At 52.5% G+C, this 26,716-nt stretch overlaps 1 protein-coding gene across 2 annotated transcripts in view; it reads left to right on the top strand.

Moving 5' to 3' along the window:
- CNTN4 (contactin 4) overlaps positions 1 to 26,716 on the top strand; it is a 182,278-nt gene that overhangs the window by 91,238 nt on the left and 64,324 nt on the right. For both annotated transcript variants that reach the window (XM_023764058.1, XM_023764059.1), the window contains exons 5-6: positions 8,758 to 8,845; positions 23,396 to 23,593. In XM_023764058.1, coding sequence (XP_023619826.1) covers positions 8,758 to 8,845; positions 23,396 to 23,593 — 286 coding nt within the window. The remainder of the gene's footprint in view (positions 1 to 8,757; positions 8,846 to 23,395; positions 23,594 to 26,716) is intronic.

Here is a 26,716-nt window from a genome sequence, read left to right as displayed (position 1 = left end):
GGATGACTGGTGGGGAGAAGGAGAGGAGGGGGCTCTGGCCGAAGAGAGGGTGGTGTTGTGGCCTGAAGGTCTGTGTCCCCCCCAAACCAATATGTTGAAATTCATATGATGGTGTAGGACAGTGATGGCGAACCTATGACACGCGTGTCGGAGGTGACACGCGAACTCATTTTTTTTGGTTGATTTTTCTTTGTTAAATGGCATTTAAATATATAAAATAAATATCAAAAATATAAGTCTTTGTTTTACTCTGGTTGCAAATATCAAAAAATTTCTATATGTGACACGGCACCAGAGTTAAGTTAGGGTTTTTCAAAATGCTGACAGGCCGAGCTCAAAAGGTTCGCCATCACTGGTGTAGGAGGTGGGGCTTAGGGAGGTAGGTGGGTCATGAGGGGATCTGTGCCTTAGGCGCAGAGCCTTGGAGAGCTCCCTCTCCCTCCACTCTTCGCCAGGGGGGCACAGGAGGAGTCAGTAGCTCCTCCCAGACGCGAGATGTGCAGCCCATGACCTCAGACTCCTCAGCATCCACACGGGGAAGTGAGTGTTTGTCATTGAACCTTCCCGGCTCTGGGGTGTTTGTTACTCGGCTGCACTGACTGAGTAACATCTTCCCAGCTGTGAAACCCTGTGGCTCTGCGGGTTTTCTGGGGCAGCACTCTGTCTCACATGCCTGTGCATGTAATTGTCTTCCTTTAGGGATCCCGGTACATATATACGCGCACTTAGCCATCTCTCCTGTTGCCTCTGGTATGTAGAAGTTTGTGTTTGCCGAGAAACCGACCTAAACTTTCAGAGGCAAGAATAAGGCACTTGTTTCCTCGTTTCCTCGGGTGTCCCATGAGCTAAGGAGACTCCAGCCTCCGTTGTTAATAAGCAAGCACCAGCCTCACTGGGGACTGCGTGTCACTGGGGGACTGAGCGCCTCTGGGCGTCCCAGCAGGGCCGGAGCGGAGCCTGTGGGGAGGGAGGAGGTCCTCCTTGTATATGAGTTTCGTCTTCGAAAGGTCCCGGGCCCACACTCGCTGTCCTGTTTCCATAACTTATCCCCCGAGCAGTTATCCCCGTCGGAGACACTGCGTGTGAGTGTTCACTCTGTAGGTCATTTCACCTCCTTTCGCCTCACAGAGGAGAGGGGCTGTTTCATTTGTTCTGCTTTCCCTGCTATATCCCGGCCTAAAGGGGACAGCATAGCCTGTGCTCCTCGCGGCACATCCGGGTATGGAACGGGTCTGCGCCGGTTCTCCGGTACCTGTGGGTGTGTTTGAAAGCAAGGGGCTTGCCTGGCCAGTATTGCTCAGTGGTTGAGCGGCGGCCTATGAACCAGGAGGTCAGGGTTCCATTCCCCCTCAGGGCACATGCCGGGGTTGTGGGCTCCATCCCCAGTGTGGGGCGTGCAGGAGGCAGCCGATCAGTGATTCTCTCTCATCACTGATGTTTCTCTCTCCCTCTCCCTCTCCCTTTCTCTCTCTGCAATCAATAAAAGTATATTTCTTAAGAAAAGAAGAAGAAAGCCCTCCTTTGTGGGATGATTTTTAAATAAATAAATAACTAAATAACAGGAAGGGGTGCGGTGACACTCCCAGAAGGCGGCAGGTGCGCCAGTGTCTCAGCCTTTCCTCCGACTCCTCTCCGTGTGACGGGCCCGGTGAGACAGCGCCACGGGAAGTCTAAGTGGATAATGAGAGAACACATCGCCTGCACGCCTGTCTGATGGTGGCTTTATTTTCAAAACTGCAATTAAATGAGATAAAAATATATGGTTGAAGTTGCCCAAACAACTTAAATGGAGCATAAATAACAGCTGCTCGTCATCTGGGAATTTCATCCAGACAGAGCTTCGGTTTCATGCCCTTAAAAAACTGTAACCCGTGTGCAGCCAGCTCAGCAGCCAGCGTCCCAGGCACCGCAATGAAGAGCGAGGGCAGCCCTGGCCAAGGGCTCGGTGGTTGGGCGTGTCCCGTGCACTGAGGGGTCACGGTTCAGTTCCCGGTCTGGCACATGCCCAGGTCGCCAGCGTGATCCCCAGTCGGGGGTGTGCAAGGGGCAGCCAGTCAGTGTTTCTCTCTCTCTCTCTCTCTCTCTCTCTCTCTCTCTGAATCAATAAAAAAATCTTCAAATAAAAAATCAAAAGTTTAACTCCAGGAGCCTCTACCTGGTTTCTGTTCAGCGCAGGACATGAGAAACTGCCCGTCTGTGTTCAAGGTTTCGTCCACACGGGTGGGCAGACCGCACAGTGAGCCGCGAGCCCCAGGCTCCGGCCGGGAAGAAAAGCCAAAGAAAAGGAATGCAATGAGAATGCTGACGACGAAGCGGTTTCTTTCGCTTTAAGGCGGGTTTCCCTGACCAACAGCACGGCTGACGGGTTTGTGGTCTCCATCTGTGGCCCAGGCATCTCCATGTCCTATTACGCGCCCTGGCTTTTCCTGTAGGTCGCTGACTTTATGATGACCCCTCGACCCCGTGCCTTTTCAGCGTCGCTTCAGAGAACGTTTATTCTGGTGCAGCTCGAATAGGTCCGCTCTGCCCCCAGGGCTGCCCCTCTCTCAGGAGGACGCCGCAATGAATTACAGCGAGTTTCCATCTCCAGAGGGCAGAGGCTGTGCAGGCAGTGTTCACAGTGAAGAATCGCGTGTTTCTGTCAAACTGCTTGACCATCAGTCCCTCGGGGGTTAGAGTTCTCAGGCGGAGAGCACAGCCCACCGGGGTGTATCACTGATGAGCTCGGACAGCCCTGCTGGCAGGGACCCGCGTGCCCGTGGCAGGACGTGGTGTCCTGTTTGTGTTCCTGGGGGCAGGGTTCCGGGTGGGAGGAGAGGGGCGAAAAGTGAGCGTCTCAGATGGTCAGACACGGCACGTGTGGTGTTATGTGTAGGATGTGGTTCCATGTCGAATAGATGGGGAGGGCGTGGGCTGCTGGGTCAGGGGCGTGGAGTGTTTCCTTCCAGACAATGAGATTAGTGACAAGACTTCCCTCTAGGGTGGTTGTGAGCAGTACATGGCCGGACACAAGGAAATGGGAGTTAATGTTTACAAAAGGATTGAATTCCCAGAGCAGCCTCAGAAGCCTCCTTCATGGAGGTGCTGCTATTTTGAGTTCTCGCCTTGGCTTGTTGCTGGAAGGAAAAGTGTGGAGTAATGTGAACGGAAGACACGGGGAGCCCCTCGCCCCCTCCGCTTTGCTAAATGCAGGAACGCTGACCCAGCAGATTCGTCCACAATCTCTGCACACCTGGCCTCCCTCCCGCTGTTCTCCGCTCCCCTTCCAGGCCTCCTACGCAGAGAGAATAGTGAGAATCACCTATGAATAAACATCAGGCGCCACAGGACTTTCCGTCATTAATCCTTTCTCGAACCGTCTCGGCCCTGCTTTCCTTCCCCGTTACTTCAGAGATTAAATTTTCCCTTCGTCTCTTTTTGGGTTGATCAAAACTTACTTCCAAGTAATTCATGCTGCTCCTACGTACTTGCTACGAGGAAGCGTTCCCATTGAATGAATGGTCCCCTTCACGGCGAATGACAAGAGCGAGGTGGTGTCCTCGCAGCCCTCGGTGGTTTTGAAAAGGCGCCTCCATAACTCCAAAGCGGTTCTGGAAGCGGGGAGTGTATCTGTGCTGAGTAAAGAGGGCGGAGATCTGGGCATCTGCGGGGTGGGGTCAGCACCCTGGAGAGCTCCCACGCGGGCCTGTCCACTTGGAAGTAAGTGCTCCAGGGAATTCCGGTGACATCCAACGCCTTGGCGGAGAGGACCGTGAACGGCCAAGGTCATGAGCCGTTTCTGTGACCCAGTCATTTGTAAGTTCATGTAGATTAACATAGGAATAGTAATAAGGCTCTTTGGTATGCAGATATCTCCAGGCATGAACTTGCCTTACTTTTCAATGTCAAACCACCAGCTAGCATCAGATTTGGGTCGCTTACTTTAAACAAATTGGGGTATTTAATGTCAGATTTTTAGCATGGCCATAGGCTTTTGCTTCGCATCCTGTTTCCTCTTTTCTTCTCCCTTCCCTGGCCAGCTTTTTAAAAAAAAAAAAATACGTGTATTTTTTTATTTATATCAGAGAGAGAGAAGGAGAGAGAGATAGAAACATCACTGATGAGAGAGAATCATTGATCAACTGCCTCCTACACGCCCCTACTGAGGATGGATCCCACAACCCGGGCACGTGCCCTGACGGGGATTCGAAACGTGACTCCCTGGTTCATAGGTCATGCTCAACCTCTGAGCCATGCTGGCCAGGCTTCCCTGGCCATCTTAACACTAACTCCCTATCCTCTTCGGTGGTCCCGCCTGGTGGACCTGCCGCTCTTCTGCAAGATGGGAGCTCCCTCAGTGATAAGTAAGTCACTCTTTTATCCACTGTTACCGCTTCTCAGAAATTATCTTGGTCCCTCACGCTTCTGTTTTCTCTAGACGATACCCAGGTGTTCATTGCAAGCTACCTCTTCCTCAGCTGCGAACATTTAATAATGTTCCAGACAGAAAATGTGCCCCCCCCCACTCTCTCTCTGGCATTCTCTGCGGTCTGCATTCAGGTGTTTTCATATATGAAGAGTCTTTAACAATTATTTATCACATATTGCAGCCTTCAGACATCTGTGCACTTGTCTCCCTCAGGAGTTTAGCTGCTAAACCTTCCTCTGTGTTATCCGCAAACCACACACTCCGAGGATTAGAGCTGATTTTCTAATCTCATTTAAATAAAAACTCTGGTATTCCTTCCCATGGGAGAATAAAGGACAGTGGTTTTCACAGAAAAAAATATATGAAAACACATTTGCCACAAACGTGTGCAATCCTTGGCATGTGATTTCTGGGGGGAAATGTATGTAAAATGCTGATGGGTGAAATGAACACCAAAAATTAGAGCCAGTTAGTTAGTTAGTTAATCCTCACCTGAGGATATATTTGTCCATTGTTTTTATAGAGAGAGTGGAAGGGAGGTAGAGAGTGAGAGGGAGGGAGAGAAACACCAATGCAAGAGAAACACCAACACATCAATTGGTTGCCTCCCACTCATGCTCTGAACGGGGTTGGAACCTGCAGCCCAGGTACATGCCCTGGACCTGGAATCGAACCCTTGACCCTGCAGTGCATGGGCCAACGTGCTCACCGCTGAGCAACAGGGCAAGGCGAGCCGTTTCCTTTTTGAGGCCACACATCACATGTCCACGAGCCACATGCAAAGCCGCTGTGAGACATCTCGGGGCCTGGGTATTAATTCCCATCCGAATATCCACCACTTGCTTATCCAACGAATCCTCCATTGCTACTGCACAGAGCATGGGGGACGAGCCCAGGTGGACCTGCTCAGCCGTTCACGAACCACTCAGCCGTTCCGCTACCTCACAGAGACGTTCCCATGTGTCTCCTTGTCCAACCTCACCCTCTGCTCCTCACGGGGAGGGAAGGCAGAGGAATGGGAGCCTCAGGCGGGGACAGCTCTCCACACCCGCGTGGAAAGTGCATGGTCTCACATATTCCCTGAAGAGCGTAAGTTCACTCGGAGAGAAGTTTCCTCTGCCTCCAGTGTGTGGAGCACGGCGTGGGAGTCCCTTTTCCACGGCCCCCCCTGAATCGGCGGAAGCGCTCGGTCCCAGGTCCTGAGCGTGGGGCTCTGGAGAGAGACGGGTGTGGCTGGTGACCTCGCTGTGCCCTCGCTGCGGGAAGAGCCTCTCGGAGCCGCAGCTAAGTCGCCTGCAGGTTGGGGATTGGGAGGCGATTAGATCTGCAGGGAAAGACTTGGCACCCGACGTGACCTCAGCCCATGTTTCGAGTCCGGCTGTTGTTGCCGCTGGCACTGTGGCCCCGGTGCCAGCGCCGTGTGGGCACCTGTTCTCCGCCCCCAGGCGCATTCCTGCTGAGCACCCCCAGTACCGAGGCTGCGGAGACCAAGCGACTCTCAATTTAAAAATGTGTGGGAATCGCTGGGAAAGGCCTGGCCTGGTGCACCAGCTTCCAGAAATACCCGCTCACACACGGCGTTCTGTGATCGGGAGACTGTGGGAGCAGCCAGCATCGGTTGGGTAGTTACAGCTGCAGGGACCGCCTTTGGGCTTGCGGCCTTTCCTAAGCCTGTGCCTGGCTCCGGTGTCCAGGGATTAGCATGTGCAGCCCTCTCCGGAGCACCTGGCTCGTTGGAGCCCTTTTTAAATAGGATGATTGGCATGTAATTGGGCACGGTGTCCCGCCTCCCTCAGTGAGCGGGACAATTAGACCTTGAGCAGCAACCTTGTAGCCTGAAACGTCTGTTTTTCAAATATTTTTTAAAATATGTTTTTATTGATTTTTTTATATAGAGAGAGAGGAAGGGAGAGAGAGAGAGAGAGAGAGAAACATCATTGGTCAGCTGCCTCTTGCATGCCCCCTACTAGGGATCAAGCCGACAACCCGGGCATGTGCCCTGACCGGGAATTGATCCGGGACCTCTTGGTGCACGGGCCGACGCTCAACCACTGAGCCACACCAGCCAGGCTTCACATATTATCTCATGGAATCTTTCCCCATCCGTTATTTTAAAACAAAGCACACGGGTTCTCGTTTAGGAGGGAAGAAAGCCCTGCCCAAGGTCATCAGCAGGCCCAGAACCGGCAGAGAGGATTTTGAGACAGATCTGTCCTAACGTGTCTCCCTGGTCCCTGTGTAGGTAGGCTCTGCCATCTGGAATCTATTTCCATTAACTGAGAAATGTGTCTAAATATTTCCTCAAATACCAGATTAATGTGATAGATTCTGGCGACCCACATCTTGTAGAACAGCGTGGATTTAAAACTTAAAACGGAAGAATTCAGAATCCAGTTTTTAAGCTCAACAGGACTGTTCAAAGTCATGGCCCAGCCCAGCCGGCGTGGCTCCGTGGTTGAGCATCGACCTATGATCCAGGAGGTCACGGTTCGATTCCAGGTCAGGGCACAGGCCCGGGTTGCAGGCTCCATCCCCAGTGTGGGGTGTCCAGGAGGCAGCTGATTGACGATTCTCTCGTCATTGATGTTTCTCTCTCTTTCTCTCCCTCTCCCTTCCTCTCTGAAATCAATAAAAAAATTTTAAAAATCATGGCAGATATTTCTCATTTACTCCCCCGTTTTTTAGTGCTTTTCCCCCAGTCAGCGCCATGGTGGATTTTGCCTGGATAAGACGTGGTCTCTGTTATCTCGCAGCTCCTCAGGTTTCATGCGACTCTGGAGATTGGAGGGATATCTGTGCAGAAGCAGATAACTTGTTCGAAGACCCCGAGTGCGGAAATGACAATTCAGACTTATTCAGTGTCACTCTGAGGGATAATGGTTTACACGATTCACGCTGTAACCACGTTTTTAAAATCCCTGGTTTCATCTCCTGTTGAAGCCTTCTGAAATTGTTTCCTTAAAGAAGAGAAAAACTCATGTCCTGCCCCCCCCCCCCCCCCCGTTGCTCATTGACTAAAAAGTAGGTTATTACGTCAGAAGTGGAATTCCAGTGACAGCCCTGTTTGGCTTTGCGCTGAGAATGGGCGTGTCCTCAGCTCTCGGGGTCTCCGGGCTCCTGGGATGAGGTGGTACCTGTCAGTCCTGCCACCAAACTGCTGAGTCCTGCGCCAACCAGACGACGTTCAGTAAGATTCTTATAAATACTTTGGTCATGAAAACAATAATGTCTGACCTTAAAACGTGCTGAAATCCGAAAGAAGCGGTGATGAAGCCTGTGTGTGTGTAGATCTTTTAATATCCTGAACTGCCCCTGTGCCCAGCCCGCGTGTGGAGGCGCCCCCTGTGTAGCTGTCGTGCCTGTGTCCGCTCCATCACTCACCACACAGCCTCTAATAGGTGCCCTGGGACGCCCCTCTTCCAGTCTGTCAAATGGGGACATTAATCAGACCTAACTCAGGTCACCGTGGTTAGGGTCGCTTGCTGGAGGTCATCTTCCTGAAATGCCCACCCAAAAGGCGAAAACAGTGTCGCTGTCCTGCCACCCCCCACCCCCCCTCTCCCCCCACCCCCCCGGGACACACCTGGCTGGGAACCCACCGCAAATCTGAGAGGAGGGCATTGCATCAAGGAGCTCAGACAACAAAAATGAAAGGCACTTCAACACTCCTTGAGACGATTTACATTGAAGCTGATGGAATAAAAACCATTTATTAAACAATGATGTTACTTCATTCGTCATATTTCTTACGTTAACTCATTTTTGTTGGCAACTGGTCATTGAGTGACTCCAACTGCGATTTGGGGGCTTGTAGTACCTTCTCTCTCTACCAGACGTGGCCTCCCTGAGAGAGGGGCGCGTCCTCTCACACAGAGCCTGGACAGCACCTCATGCACATCCAGAATCCACAAGGAGCCCAGCCGGGGTGGCTCAGTGGTCCAGTGTCGCCTTATGAACATTCCTGGTCAGGGTACGTGCCCAGGTTTCTGGCTTGATCCCCAGCAGGGAGCGTGCAGGAGGCAGCCGATCATGATTCTCTCTCATCATTGGTCTTTCTCCCTCCCTCTTCATTCTCCTCTGATATCAATAGAAATATACATTTTTTAAAGTTCTCATTTCATGTTACTTGCTTTGCATCTAACTGGGCCCCTGTGATGAGGGCCTGCCCTGCGGTGTGGACGTGGAATCGGGGGACAGGGCAGCGTCCATGAGGAGAGGCTCACCGATTCCCGCCCCCCCACCCCCACCCCCGTGCAGGCGCCTGAGGCTGGGTTTCGGCAGGCCTTCCCCTGGCATCTGGGACTTACGTGTGAAACCCTTTCTTCTCTTTCTCCCCCCAGATCTGGGAGAACTTTCAGACAAGAGCAAGGAGCACAGTGTCTGTCCGCCAGGGCCAGGGCATGGTGCTGCTGTGCGGGCCGCCCGCCCACTCTGGAGGTGAGTAGAGCCCGCCCGGTGCCCGCCGCACGGCACTCTGTTCTGGCACCAGCTGGGGGGACAGTGTCATCCATAGGGAACCCCAGAGCGCCTCTGGGCCCAGGGGGAATGCTGTCCACGCCTTCTTAAAGAGGCAGGTGTTTTTCTGAACAGAAATTAGAAATCGCAAGGTGGGAGATGGTGGGGGTGGAGGACCACATTACATGGGGTTAAGAAAGAAGCAAAGATCTAACCAGACCCGAAACAGAGGGCAGCCATCAAAAACCTGCTTGAAGAATGACCCCTAATTGGAGCACACGTGGGTGGGACTGGGAAATGGTGACCGGAGACTGTCCTCATCCATTCCGGCTGCTGTGACAACGCGCCACAGGCGGGCACACAGGCGACACCCGAGAGTTTTCCGAGAGGAAAAAGGCAAGCACATTCCTCTCCGAATCCAATCGTGGGCAAACAAGAGAGATACAAACGCAGGGAATTGGGTTTGAAAAGAGCACATCGCTCTGCACATGAGATTTAAAATCATAAGAGGAAAGTGCCTGCCGCTCCGATCACTGGAACATCTGGACGAAATGAGCCATCGCTGAAAATGTGTAAACAGCAACACTGAGCCCGGAAACGCAGAAACCGGAATGGACCGGTTATCGTGGAGGGAGCTGGGAGTCGTCCAGAGTGACTTCCTCCAGGTGCCATGGAATTTGTAAGAAATCCTTTGAACTGTCCAAGGAGAGGCCTGGCCTCATCACCGGCGCCAGAGCCGAGACGTGAGGAGAAGCCGCGGCTCACCCACGGAACGAGTCTAACCCGGCCCGGGACCCGGCAGGCAGCACACGGGGAAGCGACCCACCCGTGAACACAACGCTTGCCTCGGGGATCACGCGTGTCAGGCACTGTTTTAAATGCTTTACATGAATTAACCAATTTAATTCTTACCCAACCTGGTGATCCCGTACGTATCTCTGTTTTATAGGAGACAAACCCCTGAGGCCTTGCCTAAGTGAAGATGAATCGCCCCAACAATTCATGAACTGCCATTTGGGGATATGTATGTTAAGTGGGGGGTGGGGTTAAAAGTACAGATAACCCCAAAGGCCAAAAGAGTACCAGCTTCAATCCTTCTCATATTCACTATTACGAACAAAGTTATGAAATAAAGTAATCACGAATGGAAGGGAGATACTTCCGTTTCCTGCTAAATGACCCCTCACAGCTGGAGGCGGTAAGAGACAAGTCCGACTCTATCAGGGCGGGTAATGGATGAAGCGGAATGCATCGTACCACTCTCTCGAGTGTTGTCATTGGGATATGTTGGAAAATTTCTAAAACAAAACGTTTAAAAATCCCAGCGTATGGTGGGGCTTAGAGGCCTCCCAGGTTGCTCCCAGCTCACATTTTAGGACGCGCTTCTCCGCTGTCCATTACCTCCTTCTCCAAAAAAGCATGCTCGTCCCGGCGTTTGGGGCAAGAAAGCGTCTGCACTGCATGGAGGAGTGTCTACCGCGCGTGGACCGAGGGCCTCCTGCAAAACACAGGGCTGTTTCATTACTGGCAGATCAGTCTGGGCATCCGGCCTAAAGCAGCTGCCTCGCTCCCTGCCTGGAGGGGTTGTCGGGGAAGATGCCTGGGTGGGCAGTGAGCGGGCAGGCGGGCCGTCGGTCCTGCGTCTCCGGGCGGGTCCTCGCCATGTTGCTGGGCAGGTGTGCAGTGCTGTGCGCTCAACCTGCACCTGCACTCGGCAGTGACTTTCTGCGGGGGATGGAAGAACATCCGCGTCCCCAGCGGCTCTGTAGCAGGTCAGAAAGCTGCTGGGGAGAGTGGGTTATGCCGCATTACGAGGGCTCGCTCGTTTTCGGGTTAGGAAACTACGTTCAAGCTGACGGAGCTTCTGTTTTCATCCCCGCGCTCGTCTCAGAGGGATAGATGTGGCGCTTGTCACTAAACATCAACCGGAGAAACAGGCAGAGGGTGGCCAGTTGGCGGCCCGGCGCCTGCCATTGGCCGCGATCTGAAACCGGGCATGTTGTATTGTGTAGCGGGCACCCTGCCAAATCTGCTCCCCACGGGTGCACCTCGCGTGAGTCTCCACAAAATCCACGTGCCCGGCAGCCGTCTTTTAGCAGCAGAAGTACAGCTAACACGAGTCACCTCGTGATGTCCCGGCTTCGCAGACGGCGAGAGAGCCGAGCCTGAGTGTCCTCCGAGGTGCGGGGCTGAGGACAGTGAGCAGGAAGTGCCGTCCTGTCTGTGCTCGGGCCCCATCGAAGGCAGTCCCCTGCTCAGCACGTGGCCTCTCCGGTTTGAATGTCAGGGTCCACAGCATGCGTGTGGCTATGCGGAACTTTCCAGAATGAGGATGAATAAGACTGGGTAGGACTAAACTAATCCTCGACACCCCAGCTCTAAAACTCTCACCTTTGCTGTGTATGAGGTCATATCTTTCAAAGGAGGCACAAGCATGTAAAGGGCTCTTCTGGACACTTTGACCCAACAGCCCAACACCTGCCTCCCCTCCCCCCCCCAAGCCTGTCTTATCAGAAGCCAGAAACGATCGGGTTCAATTCGTGGAGGAGGGAGTGGCTTTTGCGGGCGGTGAGTGTGAGGAATATGAAAGCTGTGAGTGTCCGTCCACAGGCTGGTAGGATGGATGTGCCATCCACGCCCTGTGTCTTGCAAAAAAAATAAATTAATAATTGGGAAGCGTTCAGGGTGCTGAACCTGGGATGCCATTGACGCCCGGCCCTGGGAGCGGTTGCCTCTTCATCACTCCGGAGCCGGCCCTGGGCGCAACTAATGAGGCCTGCCCGAGGTCTGCCCCCAGCACCTGTCAGCCACGTCCCCGGGGCGCCCTGGGCGTTGGAAGGTCTGACATCCATACATAACCACCCTGCGACTGTCTCCATTAATAATGGACCGCCCTGCCGGAAGCCGTGGGCTCCCTGCCCACCAGCAACGCTGCTCCTTTCAGGTGCCAGGATGCTGTCGACGGGGGGTGGCAGGAGAAAAGGCCGCTGGCACCGGTACCTCGGGCTCCCACAAACCAGAGCAGGTGATGGCTCTCCCCGGCGAAGTTCCCGGAAACATGGAGTGACGGATGCCGTGCTAATGGCTGGCTTTCTCCAGCCCAGTGACAGCCCGTAGCCAGATAAAGCACAACACCCACACCCGATGTTATGTAAGACGCACAGTCCTGACGGCTACATTGGCTCCCTGGAGATATAGCCCAGCTATTTTGAACGCGTTATTTCCTTACATATCGGCAAAGGAACTGTCCTAACACAGACAGCTAAATGTGTTTCCAATTAATTGTTAAAAAATAATTACCTGAGTTTAGTCAAAAATTGCTGTTGAGATCTTGGTTGGATTGTTTGTTAGTTCACCTTAGATATGGATGGCAAAAGAAAGAACAGGGAGGCAATCAGAACAGAAACACGGCCCGGCCGGCGTGGCTCAGTGGTTGAGTGTCAACCTATGAACCAGGAGGTCACGGTTCGATTCCCGGTCAGGACACATGCCCTAGTTGTGGGCTCTAGGAGTTCCACCCTACCTGACCCCCACCCCGTGCTCCCACAGGCAGAGTTAACTACCGACAGCCCAGAGAGGTGGGGTGACTTGCCCAAGGTCCACAGCCAACGGCGGGCGATCCTAGTGTGGACTCAGTGTTCTCAGCGGGACTGAGGCTGGGTGGGCACCCGAGGAAGAAGCAGCGAAGAAGATGCCCAGGGAGTGGCAGGGCCGCCGCAGGACCGGGGAAGGACCAGGGGAACCATGTTGGGGGTTTTTTGTTTTTGTTTTTTTATATTTTTATTGATTTCAGAGAGGAGGGGAGAAGGAGAAAGAGAGAGAAACATCAGTGATGAGAGAGAATCATTGATAAGCTGCCTCCTGCACACCCCCCACTGGGGACTGAGCCCTCAACTCGGGCATGTGCCCTGACCAGGAATTGAACCAGGTCCTCTTGGTTCATAGGTTGATGCTCAACCACTGAGCCACGCCGGCCAGGCGGGAATGATGTGTTTTAAGTAGAATGAAGAAGGTGGAGTTCGAGCACAGACGTCTGTGCTTGTGAAGATACATAACGCTCTTCTATGCTCTGTCTGTGGTCTAATTGTTGTGCCTCAGGATTCTTTGCTTGCAAGTGACAAAGTCCAGTCCAAAGGAGCGGAAGCAAAGGTGGGTTTATTGGCATCAAATTCCCGTTAGACGCGGCTGGAAGTTCGTTCTCCAACCACAGTGTGAGGAATCTGTCCATCAAACTGACTCTCACCACAGGTTAAGCAACAGCAGTAAAAAATGCCTTATTCCCAATGATTGCAGCAAAGGCTTCAAAAGGGACCTTCCTGTGCCAGCTTGAGGCATATGCCCACCCCTAAACCTGCCGCGGAGGGTGCGGGGTGGGGAGGGGAGAAAACGTTGATTGGGTGGAATAGAACACACGCCCGTTCCCGGGGGCGGAATGGGGGCCATCCCGCTGAGATGGGGAGAGAAATAGCGATGAAACGTTGGAATGAGCTTACCTGGTGGAGGGAAGCTCTGCAGTTGACATCTTCTTCTAAGGCATGTTCACCGCCCAGGGCCGCATCCCTGTAGAGGAGGATACACCATGGCCCACAGGTCCAATCTCCTGGAAACGTGGTGAGGGGTTAGGGTTTAGGGTCCCCTGGAACGGTGACCTGGCTGGTCGTGCCTGCCCTCGGAGAATGCTTTCCACACAGCCAGTACACGCTGACACTTGGTGAATGAACGATTAGGGAGGAGACGTAAGGGACACGGAGTTTCTTTTTACCGTGACGGGCAAGTTCTGGAGGTGGATTGTGGGGCTGGTCGCACGACAGTTTGAAAGTTCTTAACGCCACTGGACTGTGTGCACAGAAGTGGTGCAAATGGTGCAGTTTATGTGTATTTTGCTACAATAATGGTTTAAGGGGGAAAAAACGTAGACATGAAGGAAGATAAGATTTTTATGGCTTCTTCTGGCCTCTTGTTTTCCGGTTGAGCTTGCCCTGGTCTCTCACTGGTTTGTTCTTTTTGTTTTGGGGGGAGGGGCAGCTCCCAGGGCCAGTCCAGTCCGGCAGCGTGGGACACACCATCAGCCGCCCCTGCTTCTCACACAGCAAGGGTGCCAGGTGGGTGGGCGGATGGGCTCCGGGAGATTAGCTTTGCGAAAGCATGTAACATGTGAAAGGGGTTCAGGCAGATTCAAAAACTATCGTCTCCAAGGGCCGGGCAGGCCGGAGTGTGAAGAATAAGATAAGGGAGGTCGGGCGGAGACCATGTCCCCCGTCACACCAGCCAGCCGCTCGCCGCTCACCGCTCACCCAGGGCCAGTTTTTGCCAAGAAAAAATACAGGATCCGTATTGCCTGGTCTTTCAGTTTTGCATGAGAAGCCATAAATGCCCATTCTAAGTACAATCTTTCGATGTTAAGGCATCAATGAAAAAACTGGTGTACCGTGGCAGTTACAACACGCCTAGTCCACGGCCCTGGCCCGCTGTTCACCGGCAGGAAATGAACGCAGTGAGTGCTGGCTTCCGTTCATCTCCAGGTTCCTCCAGGGGACAGACACCCCCGCCCTGCTCTCCTTTTTTATTTTATTTTTTGGTTAATCCTCACCTGAGGATATTTTTCCATTGAATTTTAGATCGAGTGGAAGGGAGAGGGAGAGACAGAGAGAGAGGAACATCAATGTAAGAGAGACACATCAATTGGTTGTCTCCGCCCACACTCCCCAGCCAGGGCCTGGGATCAAGCCTGCAACCGAGGTGCGTGCCCTTGACTAGAATCAAACCCGGGACCCTTCAGTCCATGGGCTGACGCTGAACCAAACGGGCTAGAGCCCCCACCCTGCTCTGTTATCATTTTTCTAGATGAATTCTTTCTTGTGTACGAGGAGCCTGAGCTTCTCAAGCCCCCACAACTGCCTACGTGAAACTAAAGAAGTAGGTGTGTGTATTTAGCTCTAATAAATGCAATAACTAGCTTTACTAGTAAATGTAAATGTTTTTCATCTTCCCAGAGATGGATAGATTTTTTCCCCCTGAGGGATTCTTTTTTCTTAAGTTAAGAATGTGTTTAAATCCCCTTGGCATGATAGAATAATCATTAATGTTTACAGTTGCTATAGCGACTAGAAATGTTGGCAAGCGAGTGGGAAGGGAGCCTGCGAGAGGAAGATAAGCCGTGTCAATTATTGAACATCTGTCCAACGTTTAGTCAATGTAGAGCGACAGGCAAGGCGCTGGAAAGCGAAGGTGGGTGCGTGCGCGGCTGCGAGCATTCCCTTAAGAGCATCGGTGTTGTCTTGTCCGGGCGCCGTTGTGGAGAGCTAATTAGCTTCACGCCCACCCACGTGAAGGAGGCCCGTTCCGGGTGAGGTGTGGCTGCGCGTGTAATTTCTATCCTGTAATAATATTAATCCCTCTCTGCAGGATGCGGCTCTGTGGTTTCTCGAGCGCTTCGGCGTGTATTGTTGAATGTAGTCTTCATGACAACACGCCGAACTTGGTAAAGTGATACTCACTTTGCAGTTGTGGGTTCCCTGGGACGAGCGCGGTGGGGAACGGTGCCTTGGCCGCTATGCGTCTCCGTGGATTCTCTCCTCGCCCGTCCGAGCCCCCGTCCGGAGGAGCACCCTGCTATCTGCCACGGGGGTGTCTCCAGCACTCAGGCTTGTGCCGTGATAGTCACCCCACAGCACTTGGGGTCCCTTTGGCTCCGAGTCCCCGGGCTCCCGCAGACCCAGCCCAGCCCTCTGGAGGCAGAGCCCACTCGGCAGAGCCCCGGTCAAGTTGAAGTCTTTGCTGCCATTGTCCCACAACGACTTCTCACCCTCGTGTGGCATTTCCTGGTGTGCAAATCGTTCTCATGAGTATGTTCTTATTTGGTCATCAGGCCTCGTCCAAGGAGAGCGTTAGCCCTTCCTATGTGTGAGGAAATCGGGGTTTCTGGTAGTTGATTTGGCCAAGATCACAAAGTGCCAGGGAGGACCCCTCCTCCGGCCTGTCTTGTCATCTGCACTGTGTGAGAAGAGTCGGGGACAGACACTGGGGCCTGGGGTCCCACGTCCTGCCCCAGTCAGCACTAAATCCAATAAAACAAAACGCCAAGGAAAACAAACAGACAAAGCACCAGGACCAGTATGTAATGCCGCACCAGGCCCCCCTTGAGAGGGGAGGTCACAGGATTGGTCTCCATGGGACTCTGCCCCACCCCCGGGTCCAGCCCTTGGAATATGATTGGCTCCCGTGAAAACCCCTGAAGAAGTAGCGCTAAGAAGAGTGCCCAGCGGACCAGACTCAGGGAGGACGAATCTTGCATCTGGTCCTGTCAGACGCAGTGCAGCTTGGCCGTCGTGGTCAGTGTATAGCTTTCGTTTTTAAATGTCCAAGTAAAAAGGCAAAGTACTTCTCTTTGGGGAAAGACAGGTCCCCTTCTTTCTTTTGTTTTCTTTTATCTTTTTGTTGTTGTTGTTGTTAATATATTTTTATTGATTTCAGAGAGGAAGGGAGAGAAACATCAATGATCAGAGAGAATCATGGATCGGCTGCCTCCTGCACTGGGGATCAAGCCCACAACCCGAGCATGTGCCCTGACCAGGAATCGAACCGTGACCTCCTGGTTCATAGGTCGATCCTCAACCACTGAGCCACACCGGCCGGGCAAGACAAGTCCCTTTCTGATAGACCCCCAGGCCCAGCTTTTGTGACCTGTTTCAGTCTGCATTGGTGCCACACAGGGCAGACACGGGAAAAGGCATCTTGCATTATTACAATGCAGGCACGTTTGATTGAGGGTTAGTTCATGCTCCAAATGTCAATGTCAATGGTGTGCATTTTTGGTCACATCTCTCAGTGAAGAGGGTGTCGCGTTGTTTAGTAACCCGGGGAAGAGGCTGTGTACCGGTGACTTCTGTGGGCACGGGTGCTATTGCTTCAGAGCTTGTCCAGTGGCTGCTTCATTCCTTTCAGAATATAAAAAAATATGGTTTAATTGGCATTTTCTACCATTTACTCAAAATTTGTCATCATTCCTGTGAATGCACTCCAGCTGAATATTTCTCTTTATCCTCTTGTTGCCCAGAAATTGCTGCTCTGGAAGTAATAAGAGAGATGTTGATGAGGCTGTGACAAGAAAAGCAGGAATTAATGACGATTTTCTGGCGTACAACATTATATTAGCTTCAGATGCACACCATAGTGATTCAGCATGTGTATACATTGCAAGATAATCGCCCAATACGGCCAGTGGCCATCTGCCACCAGGCCCGGCCCGTACGTTACATCCCGTGACTCACTTTATAACTGATCGTGGTGTGTAGTCCTTTTCGTGTATTGCTGAATTCGGTTTGCTAACATTTCGTGGAGGATTTTTGCATCTATGTGTGTCACAAACTCAGCCTGTAATTGTCTTTTTTTCTGGGGCATCCTTGTCTGGTTTTGGCATCGGGGTCACAGGGGCTCGTCACATGAGTTTGGGAGCGTTCCCTTCTCGTCAGGTTTTCGGAAGAGTCCGAGCAGGAGAGGCATCACGCCTTTGATTTATTGTAGAATTCGCCTGTGAAGCCATCTGGTCCTGGACTCTGGTTTGTTGGGAGGTTTTTCTTTAAAGATTTAACCTCGCTTCTAGTCATTCGTGTCTACTCAGATGTTCTGTTTTTTGTTTCATGTTTCACTCTTGGAAGACTGTCTGCATCTCGGAACCGGCCCACTTCTCCCCAGCTGTCTAGTTGGCCCTCTCTTACGATCTGCATTTCTGTTGTATCGGTTGTAACTTCTTCTCTTCCATTTTTTATTTTGTGGTTGTTGTTGTTTTTGAGCCCTGTCTCTTGTTTTTCTTGGTGAGTCTAGCGACCAGTTTGTCCATTTTCCTTGCCTTTTCACAGAACCAGCGCTTAGTTTCGTTGAAAATGTGTATTGTCTTCTGAGTGTCTATTCCATTGATTTCCACTGTGATCTTTACTGTTTTCTTCCTTTTACTGACTTTGGGTTTTGCTTGGTCTTCTCTTTCTCATTCGTTTAGGTATAAAGTTAGATTAGCTGAGGTTTCTCTTGTTTTTTCAAGCAGGCAGGCTTTGCTATGTACTGTCCTCTTTAGAATTTTCTCACAGAATTTTGTAGATCATGTTCCTGTTTTCTTTTGGATCCCTGACTGTTTTCCTACGCCACATTATGAACCTTTGCATTATGAACCTTCCTTACAATACAATTTTGTTGAGAAGTACCAATGACACACACACACAAAACGTAAAAACTGATCTCTCTTCTCAAAGCCAAGGCAAGGTGGGCAGAGCCCGCCCAGGGTGCCTTCTCTTCGCATCTCCAGGTGCCCCCTGAGGGAGGAAGCGTGTGTTGCGTGAATAAATCCATCAGGACTGCTGATCCCCGAGAGTTCCGCAGGCCTGGTGTGCGGAGCACTGCCCAGAGCATGGAGTTCCGGGGGAGCAGGTGGAAAGCTGAGGCCAGCTCATTTGGAAGGACTTGACTGCTAGCTAGATGCATTTCACTTCATGTGGGAGGCAGTGGGGCTCGGGGAGGGCTGCGTGGGAAGGAGGGTGAGTCAGCGCTGCCCTTAGAAGTCCTGACTGGGGGTGGCCGTGGATTGCGCTGGAGCGGCAGGGAGCCTGGAGCTGGCAGCATGGCAGGATGTTCTCCGGCCAGTGACAGGCAAACGGAAAGGCTTCCCCCCTGCCCCCCAGCTTCCCCAATAAAACAGAAGCAAGGAAACCAGAAGTGACCCATGAACGGGGGAGAGTGGTGGAACAGGCACAGGAGCAAAAGCACTTGTGGAATTCGAGTCAAGAGCAGGACCTGCATGCTGCTCAGAGAAACCCTTTCCCAGCCCCAGGACCCGACTCCTTGGAGAGAATGTGGGATGGGGCACGATCCATGATTCTCTCTCATCACTGACGTTTCTCTCTCTCCCTCTCTGAAATCAATAAAAATATATATATTTTTTAAAAAACCAATATGTTAAATTGCCTTCAAATTAAATTTCTTGACTTCCATCTACACAGGTTTAAAGAAAATCTATACCCCTCCAACTTACCCAATAAAATAGAAGCAAGAAAACAAGAGGTGAGCCATAAAGGGGGGATTGGAAGCCGGACCCAAAAGCAGTGACTGAGGGCTGGCACCTCCTAGGAAGTGTCCCCTTTCCCACTTCTTCCCCCACCGCCACCGCCACATCGAGTGATAAAGAGCGTGAGCTGATATTGGGCAACAGATAAACAGTGAATGCGTTCACATGCCCCAGTCCACTGGCGGGTCACTCCGAGCACATCTTCCCACGTCTACTTGCTTACACACATCTCAGCTTAAAGTCAGGCAGGTGTTGGTACAACTACCTGAAGGCACGGCCACTCTCTCACGCCCTTAACATGATCCACCCGTGCAAAAGTGGGTTGCAATTCAGGACTAGAATCCCAGTCTCCTTACTGTTAATGATATGATCTTTTTCCCACTAACACAGCTTGACTCAAGTAAGTGTAACTTGTGTGTGTGCACGTGTGTGTGTGTGTGTGTGTGTGTGTGTGTGTATAAAAGTGCCAGTCCTTGACCTGGCCAATCACTACCTGGGGATGATTAGCATGTCACTGGGTCTCTTTGGACCCCACATTCCTCCTTTGTCAAAACCGGAAGTCGGACTCAGTGGTGTAATCTAGAATCAGAATCTTAACGCTGGGAGGGATTAGAGCTCCTCTCCTTGACCCCGGTGTACAGGTGAGGCCTGATACTCGTAGCTCAGATTGAACTCTGCGAGGACCCCTGGCTTCCTGACGAACCAGTGTGTCTGCGTCGGAGCCTGCGGTGACCCAGCGCTGCCTGTCCCCAGGTGGGACTGACCCGGCCGTGGCCCTCCTCCAACTCCAGTGTCCTCACCTGTACAACTGAGGTTCCTGTAGATTTAAAACTTGAAGGGTTAAGAAAGGCATCTCCGAAAGCCATCTTTGCTCCCCCGGGACGGACCTCAGAACTTCATGAAGCGAAAGTCAACTCCAGGAAGAAATGAGCTGAGAACCAGCGAGGAGCGTCCATCGGAGGACGTGAGGGGTGAACGTGCTCAGCGAGACCGCGTTTGAAAAGCGCTTGGTTGATGCCGCCTCCAGTAAACAACAACCAGGCATCCGTCCCGGGGGCCCAGAGCCACGGAACCAGGAACGAACAAAGAGCGCACCGTGGTCCGGTTCACTTCCTCTGGAGTGGCTGCTGCGAGTCAGAACACCGGCCGGACCCTCCCACCTTCACAGGTGTCACCACACAGACAGTCCCGCGTGTCCCGGCCGAGCACCAGGAGCCTCTCAGTGTCTTAAATATTGCGTCCGGGCGTGTGTTTGCGCTGTTGTAACAAATTGCCGGTGGGACGAGAACGGTCTGTCACTTCAGAGCAATTCGTGTGGGCAGAGAAGCGAAAGAAACCTGTGGCGTGTGGGTGAGCAGCCGCACGGCACGGAGCCCCGAGGGGCTCGAGTGAGCGGGGGCCACTCCTGCTGGGGCGGCGCCGAGCTCCTGTTTGCCGTGCGTCCTGGGCTGTGGTCAGGATGCTGACGGCCTGGGGGGCGACCCGCTGCAGTGACACTTGGCTCCGATAGCAATAGACTTGGGCTCGCCCTGGCAGGATTGGCTCAGGGCATTCAGCGCCACATGACCGCCCCGGCGCTCCAGCCAAGAGGTTCTGGCTGACCTTTGCACTCACGGGCTCCCAGCATTGACAAAGGTCGCGTGTCCAGCTGCTGTCGATGTCCATCCTCAGCACAGTCTGCTGGCGACTCCTCGGCAGCTCCTGTGTGCCCTTCATCGCCAGCGCAGCGGTCACTGTGCCAAGTCATGACTGCAGTTTGAGGAACGCGTTGCGTCCACTGAGTATTTTGTTGTTTGCTGGTGTTTAATAATACTTAATGATCTTCCCCAAACCAAAATAATATAGTTAATAATCCTTCTATGATACTCACTGTTTCCAGAAGTCGTCACGTTATTAATTCAGGATTCCCACCCTCGGCTGTGTGACCTATAATAAACGTTTGAGGAAAACGGTGTGTATTGAAAGAGGGTCGGACAGGAGGATTCTGTGATCTAATAAGTTTGCTTGCTTAAGCAGCCGCCAAGGAATTTCAAGGTCACTGGCGTGTTAAAGATCTCTTACAAGATGGGAAAGGAGAAATTGCTAGTCTGTTAAACTTTGCTTAACCCAGTGCTTTTCAAGGTCATTTGATCCTGTAATTCTTTTACATTTGGCAGGTGTCGGCTGTGCGTAGAGAACTTATTAACAGTAAATAATTAGTCCAGGGACCGCAGTTTTGTGGGTTGTTTTTTTTGGTGGGGGGGGAGCCCCAGTTTAGAAAACGCTGCAATATGAGCTCAGGTTTATTTTCATCTCTCACTAGAGTCACGTAATCCACAGAAGCGGTGACACCACAGTGATTAACTCACTTTTAAACAGGCTGGACAGCAAGCTAATTGAGTATGTTTTTTATTTTTACTTTTATTTTTTTAAAATATATTTTATTGATTTCCCACGGAGAAGAAGGGAGAGGGATAGAGAGCCAGAAACATCGATGAGAGAGATCGATCAGCTGCCTCCTGCACGCCCCCCAGTGGGGACGTGCCCGCAACCAAGGTACATGCCCTTGACCGGAATCGAACCTGGGACCCCTGAGTCCGCAGGCCGACGCTCCATCCACTGAGCCAAACCGGTTCGGCTTTATTTTTACTTTTAAAATGATTAACTTTTAATGGTCAGTGTGCTTATGGCTCGGAGCACTTACACACACATTCGACCCCACAAGCCTCCAGCACCTGGGCTGCTATTCCCGTTTGATGGATTTAGTTGTTGGAAGTTAGTGTTTCATGGGCTTTCGTTATGGAGCACAGGTCTGATTTTTGGCCTTCTGGTCTTTTTTTTTAGTTGAGATTAGAGAAATAAGCAAGCAGATGTATTTTATTCTGATATTTGTGGTCCATACAACTTCCTCGTTACTAAATAGTAGCCACTAGCAACGGTTTTGAAAAATGTCTTCAGGAAAAAACATACAGTTTCGCGGACTTGATTCCTGGGGGAGGGGCGGGCGGACTAATGCTGGGCTGGGAGGTGACTCTCTAACATCTGCACTGACTGTGGAGGTGCTCCTGGGCCCCTCCAGCCATGGGAGCTGATCAGGGGGAGGCCTGTTCTCAACCCTCCCAGGAGGGGACCCGGTGCTCGATGCTCGGAGGTGGCTGGCTTTGCCTGAAACTCGCCAGATGGAGCGCGGAGGGCTGTGCTGTTGGGTAGAATCTCCAGTTCTTGTGGGAAAACTGCCACCAGGATGGCAGACTCCACCCCCAGTGTGGGGCGTGCAGGAGGCAGCCGAGCAATGATTCTCTCTCACCATGGATGTTTCTCTCTCTCCCTCTCCCTTCCTCTCTGAAATCAATAAAAATATATTAACAACAACAAAAAAGATAAAAGAAAAGAAAGGGATCTCTCTCGCTCTCCTTTCCTCTCTGAAATCAATAAAAATATATTAACAACAACAAAAAAGATAAAAGAAAGGGATCTCTCTCGCTCTCCCTTCCTCTCTGAAATCAATAAAAATATATATATATATTCTTTTTAAATACTATTTGATTACTGTAAAAAAAAAGTGGTGAGTGTTCTGTATTGGAAGCTGGAGTGAGCTTCCTGCTCTTTGGACTCATTGGAGCTCACACTTCAGGGAACAGGACCGGGACAGGGTGTGCCCGGAGCTGAGGGAGTCAGTGCCCTCGGGCACAGGGGTTCACGCTACCTATCATTCTCATTCTCATCACCATCCCGGTTCCTCGCTGAAAGGCGCAGCGTGGTCTCACGTGCTCATTCACAAACACTCGCCTGATCTTGGGAAAGCTGGAAGTTCCGGAGCAGCTTCAGGCGTGGCTGCCATCCGCTCGCCCGCCGCATCGGGATGAGTACAATCCGCACAGCAGTTGCCTTTTACCTGTCACTTTCCGCTCACTCCCGGTGGATGTAACATTTTTCCAGCTAATTTTTTAAAACACAGATTGACATTCATGGGACCAGCCACCCAGCGGGCAGTTCAGGTGTGTTTAGCGAGTATTTGCTGCCCTAGGAAACCCCCGTCTCACCACAATAATGGGGAGAACGTTCACATCACAGGAGAGTCGGAGGGAGGAGGTGGACAGAGGCCCGAGAATGGCTCTGCCTCAGAAGGACTGAGAGGTGGGAGAGGTTCCTTTGTTTCTCTGCCAGCGCTTCTCGGCCAATAGAAAACTCTAGAATGTATGGGAACCACACAGCCTTGGGCACGCACCAGGCACGTGCTTGGCAAACCCTCAGTGCGTGTTCCCTTGACTTAAAGGCATTGCACTTCTCTTCACCGGCGATCCGTGTACCCTGGGCCTCTAGAATAGCCTCGGTCTGAGCTGGGAAGGCGGGACTGTGCGTGCTCTCCGTTTATAATTAGCGGCTGAGAAAGAATCGGGGCAGCGCTCTGCGTGTCTAATGTCGCCACTTCTCTCAGGAGCGCAGTGGGTCCCAGAGCCAAAAGCTGTGTTGGTAACCATCTTTCCTTTGGCTTCCAGAGCTGAGCTACGCCTGGATCTTCAACGAATACCCCTCCTACCAGGACAACCGCCGCTTCGTCTCCCAGGAGACCGGGAACCTGTACATCGCGAAGGTGGAAAAGTCCGACGTGGGGAACTACACCTGCGTGGTCACCAACACGGTGACCAACCACAAGGTCCTGGGGCCGCCCACGCCGCTGACCCTGAGGAACGACGGTGAGTGCTGGACTTGGGGCTGTTCTCTGTGGCGTGTCACGTGTGGAGAGCTCTGGCGCCGACACGCACCACGTGATGCTCTGAATTACACGGAAGGGAGGTTGAGTGCTTTCTACGTTCGGTGCCCAGTGTTCTCCGCTTGGGTAAGGAAAACTCCAGGAATCCAGTTGGAAAAGGAATTAGCAAGCTAATGGCTCATCTCAGCAGGAACAGAGGGTGGTTCGGGTGCATATAAATAACAAAGGGATCTGTTGCTCCTTCTTTCCCACTGAAAACACGTGCCCAGGCAGCCGGAGTGGGAGGTGGAACGAGGAGGTCGTTAATCATGTCCCTGTAATTGAGTCTTCGGTGTCGGAGAAGTTGATAATGATCCAAACAGCGCCCAGATTTATGATACTGACGACAGTTCCCACCACAGTGATACGCGGTTGCCTCCCGCACATGCCCCACAGGGGGGTGGGGATCGAACCTGCAAGTGAGGTGCGTGCCCTCCAGTGGGAATGGAACCTGAGACCCTGCTGTGTGCGGCCGGCGCTCTAACCACTGAGCACACTGGCCAGGGCTTGTCTGCACATTTGTTCTCTTGTCCCCTGTGCTGAAGGAACTCTACTGGGATGGGCGGGGTGGAGGGGGGGGTCGGGGGGGAGGGGAGCTGTGAACCGCAACCCCCAGCACAGGGTATTTGCAGACAAAGAGGGCCAGAGCATCTTGACAGCACTGGCCGCCGCAGGGGACATGTTAGAGCAAATAATGTAGATTTCAGTCATTCATTCGTTCATTCATGCACTTGCCGTGTTTATGTAGCACTTGCCACGTGACAGGCCCACCCCGGTGCCAGGGAGGAGAAGGAAGGCCCCTGCCTCGTGGCACTTAGGGCATTTTCCTGGACGACACGGGTGACAGCAGACAGACAGGAGCAAAAGCAAAAGCTGACTGTGTTGGGGAGTAACACACAAATCAGTACGGCCACCTGGAGGCTCTGTGCCTTTAACAGGGAAAGCCTCCAAGGCGGTGATGTGCCTGAGACCTGAAAGTCGGGCCCAGAAGGTCAGAGGGAGGAGCCGAAGGCTGAGTCCACATCACGTGCAAAGGCCCTGGGGCTCGAATGAGTTGAGGTTGGAGGGGAATCAGCCGGCCACAAGGCCAGGGAGAGAAAACTGGCTTTCATTCAGGTGCCATGTGGAGCCCGGAGGGGATTATATGCAGAGAGTGATAGGTGTTTTTTAAAAAGACCTTTTTGCTCTGTGGGAAATAAACTTGTAAAACGTGGGAGTGGACGCTGGGAGCCCAGCTCGGAACCGGTCGCGGTCACTGGGTGGGAGCTGGTGCAGCGGGAAGTGGGAGGTGAGAAGCTGGGAGCTAGGAGCCGGCTCGCAGGCCCAGCCGCCAGGAGCGCTGACTCACCGCGTGGGAGGAGGTGGGAGGGAAATCAGATGACACACAGGTTTTTGGAGCAGCAGCGGGGCTTCTGGGAGTGCTGTCCACGGACATGCTTTTACTTAACAGGCTTGGAAGGGCGAAATCGAGAATATTATTTTAGCCGCTATTTGTGGAGCCAACAGTGGGGCTTCTGATTTGGCAATAGGGCCATCTCTGCAGCAGAGGTTCGGCAGTGGGTGTGGTGTCCCTGTCGGGCCTCCCCGCCCCACACCCCTGCCACGGTGGGTGGCCCACGTGGCCCAGGACAGAGCAGAGCCTCCTCCAACCCTGTCCCAGTGCTGGCCACGTGGCCGATGCTAAATTCATGTCAGAGGAAGCTGAACTCTATGAGTAAAAATGGAAGCTTATCGGTTTCCAAGGCGAGGTAGGCAGGGGACCGATTCTGTCAAAAGCTGTCACTGCTCTCCCCGACCAAGAGGTGAGGGAACGTTTCCATGAGACAATCCCCGGTGGCATCGTGTGCAGAATTATCTGAAAAGACAGCCGCTCCGGCCTCTGCCCACGAGGCCCGGACGCCCAGGGCTTGCCCAGCGGTGCTGCTTGTCGGGGTGAATCACCTAACAGATGCCCTGGAGGTCGGGCTCGGATGCACAGAGACCCAGCCGAGGGGACACACTCCAGGCTGCTGCCCAGGCAGGACCCGAACTCCAGTGACACAGGAACCCGGATCAGCCTGCACCTCCACCGGGCAGCAGCCCTGCCTTCGCCTCGGCTCTCAGATCTGCCTCGTCACGTCCAGGGTATTGTCACAGAGATGACACATGCTTCCTATTGGAATATTCCATCGCAGAACCTGTCCACTACGGATCTCATGCTTCGGCCATTAATGCTATTCATTCTGCATTTCCACGAGGAAATTCGTACCGTATCTTCCCTCGGAGGCTGGAGTACACAAAGGGTGTTCAGACTCCATCACGCAGCACAGAATAGGTCCCTTAATGAGCCCCTGTCTGGAGGTAAGAGAAAGGGCCAAGAACGTCCCTGACGGTGCCAACCAGGCTGTGGCCTCACTCAGGGGCCAAAGAGCTGGGCAGGACTAAAAGTCAGGAAGGAAAACAGTCATGGAATCTGGGATGTCAGCCCAGACCTACCCCAAACACAGAGACAAGTCTGTCTTGTTTTTAATTCTGACAGCATCACAGTTGAGGATGCTGGGGCATAAAACCCGTTTTAGTAAGAAGAACATCTCGATGATTAAAGAAGGTGAGACCGTTTGCTAGGCTGGCATCGCTAATCTGACTTATAGCATCTTGGTGGCTTTGGCTAGTGTGGAGGCTTGGCAAGCTCAGGAACCCAGCCGTCCCCTCTGCACCCCCAGCACAGTCAGCTCCATCTCGGGACCGTGGGGACCCAGAGTCGTAGACGGTCTCTTAGCCGGTCAGTTAGGAAGCACCTGTCAAGCACTCGTGTGAAGTGAGAGCACGTGACCTGAGCCCCTGGGAGCCCGCAGTCTCAGAGCAAGCCCGATTAATGAAGTCTCTGAGGTTGCATTTTTTATTGGGATTATGGAATCGAGTTCCAATAAACACATTTACAGACAAAAGGGTTTGGAATGAAAGAGGGAGGTCGAGGTGTCGGCCTACAATAGAGATGACAGGGCACATTCACTTGCATCTTTTGATCGTGCGTTTAACCAAAAACTGTGCCCTGGGTACGGCTGTATATTTGTCCCTAGGGATGCGG

The sequence above is a fragment of the Myotis lucifugus genome, unplaced genomic scaffold, assembly GCF_000147115.1.
Source record: "Myotis lucifugus unplaced genomic scaffold, Myoluc2.0 scaffold_315, whole genome shotgun sequence".
Lineage (NCBI taxonomy): Eukaryota > Metazoa > Chordata > Mammalia > Chiroptera > Vespertilionidae > Myotis > Myotis lucifugus.
This window is presented reverse-complemented; position numbering and strand designations above follow the sequence as displayed.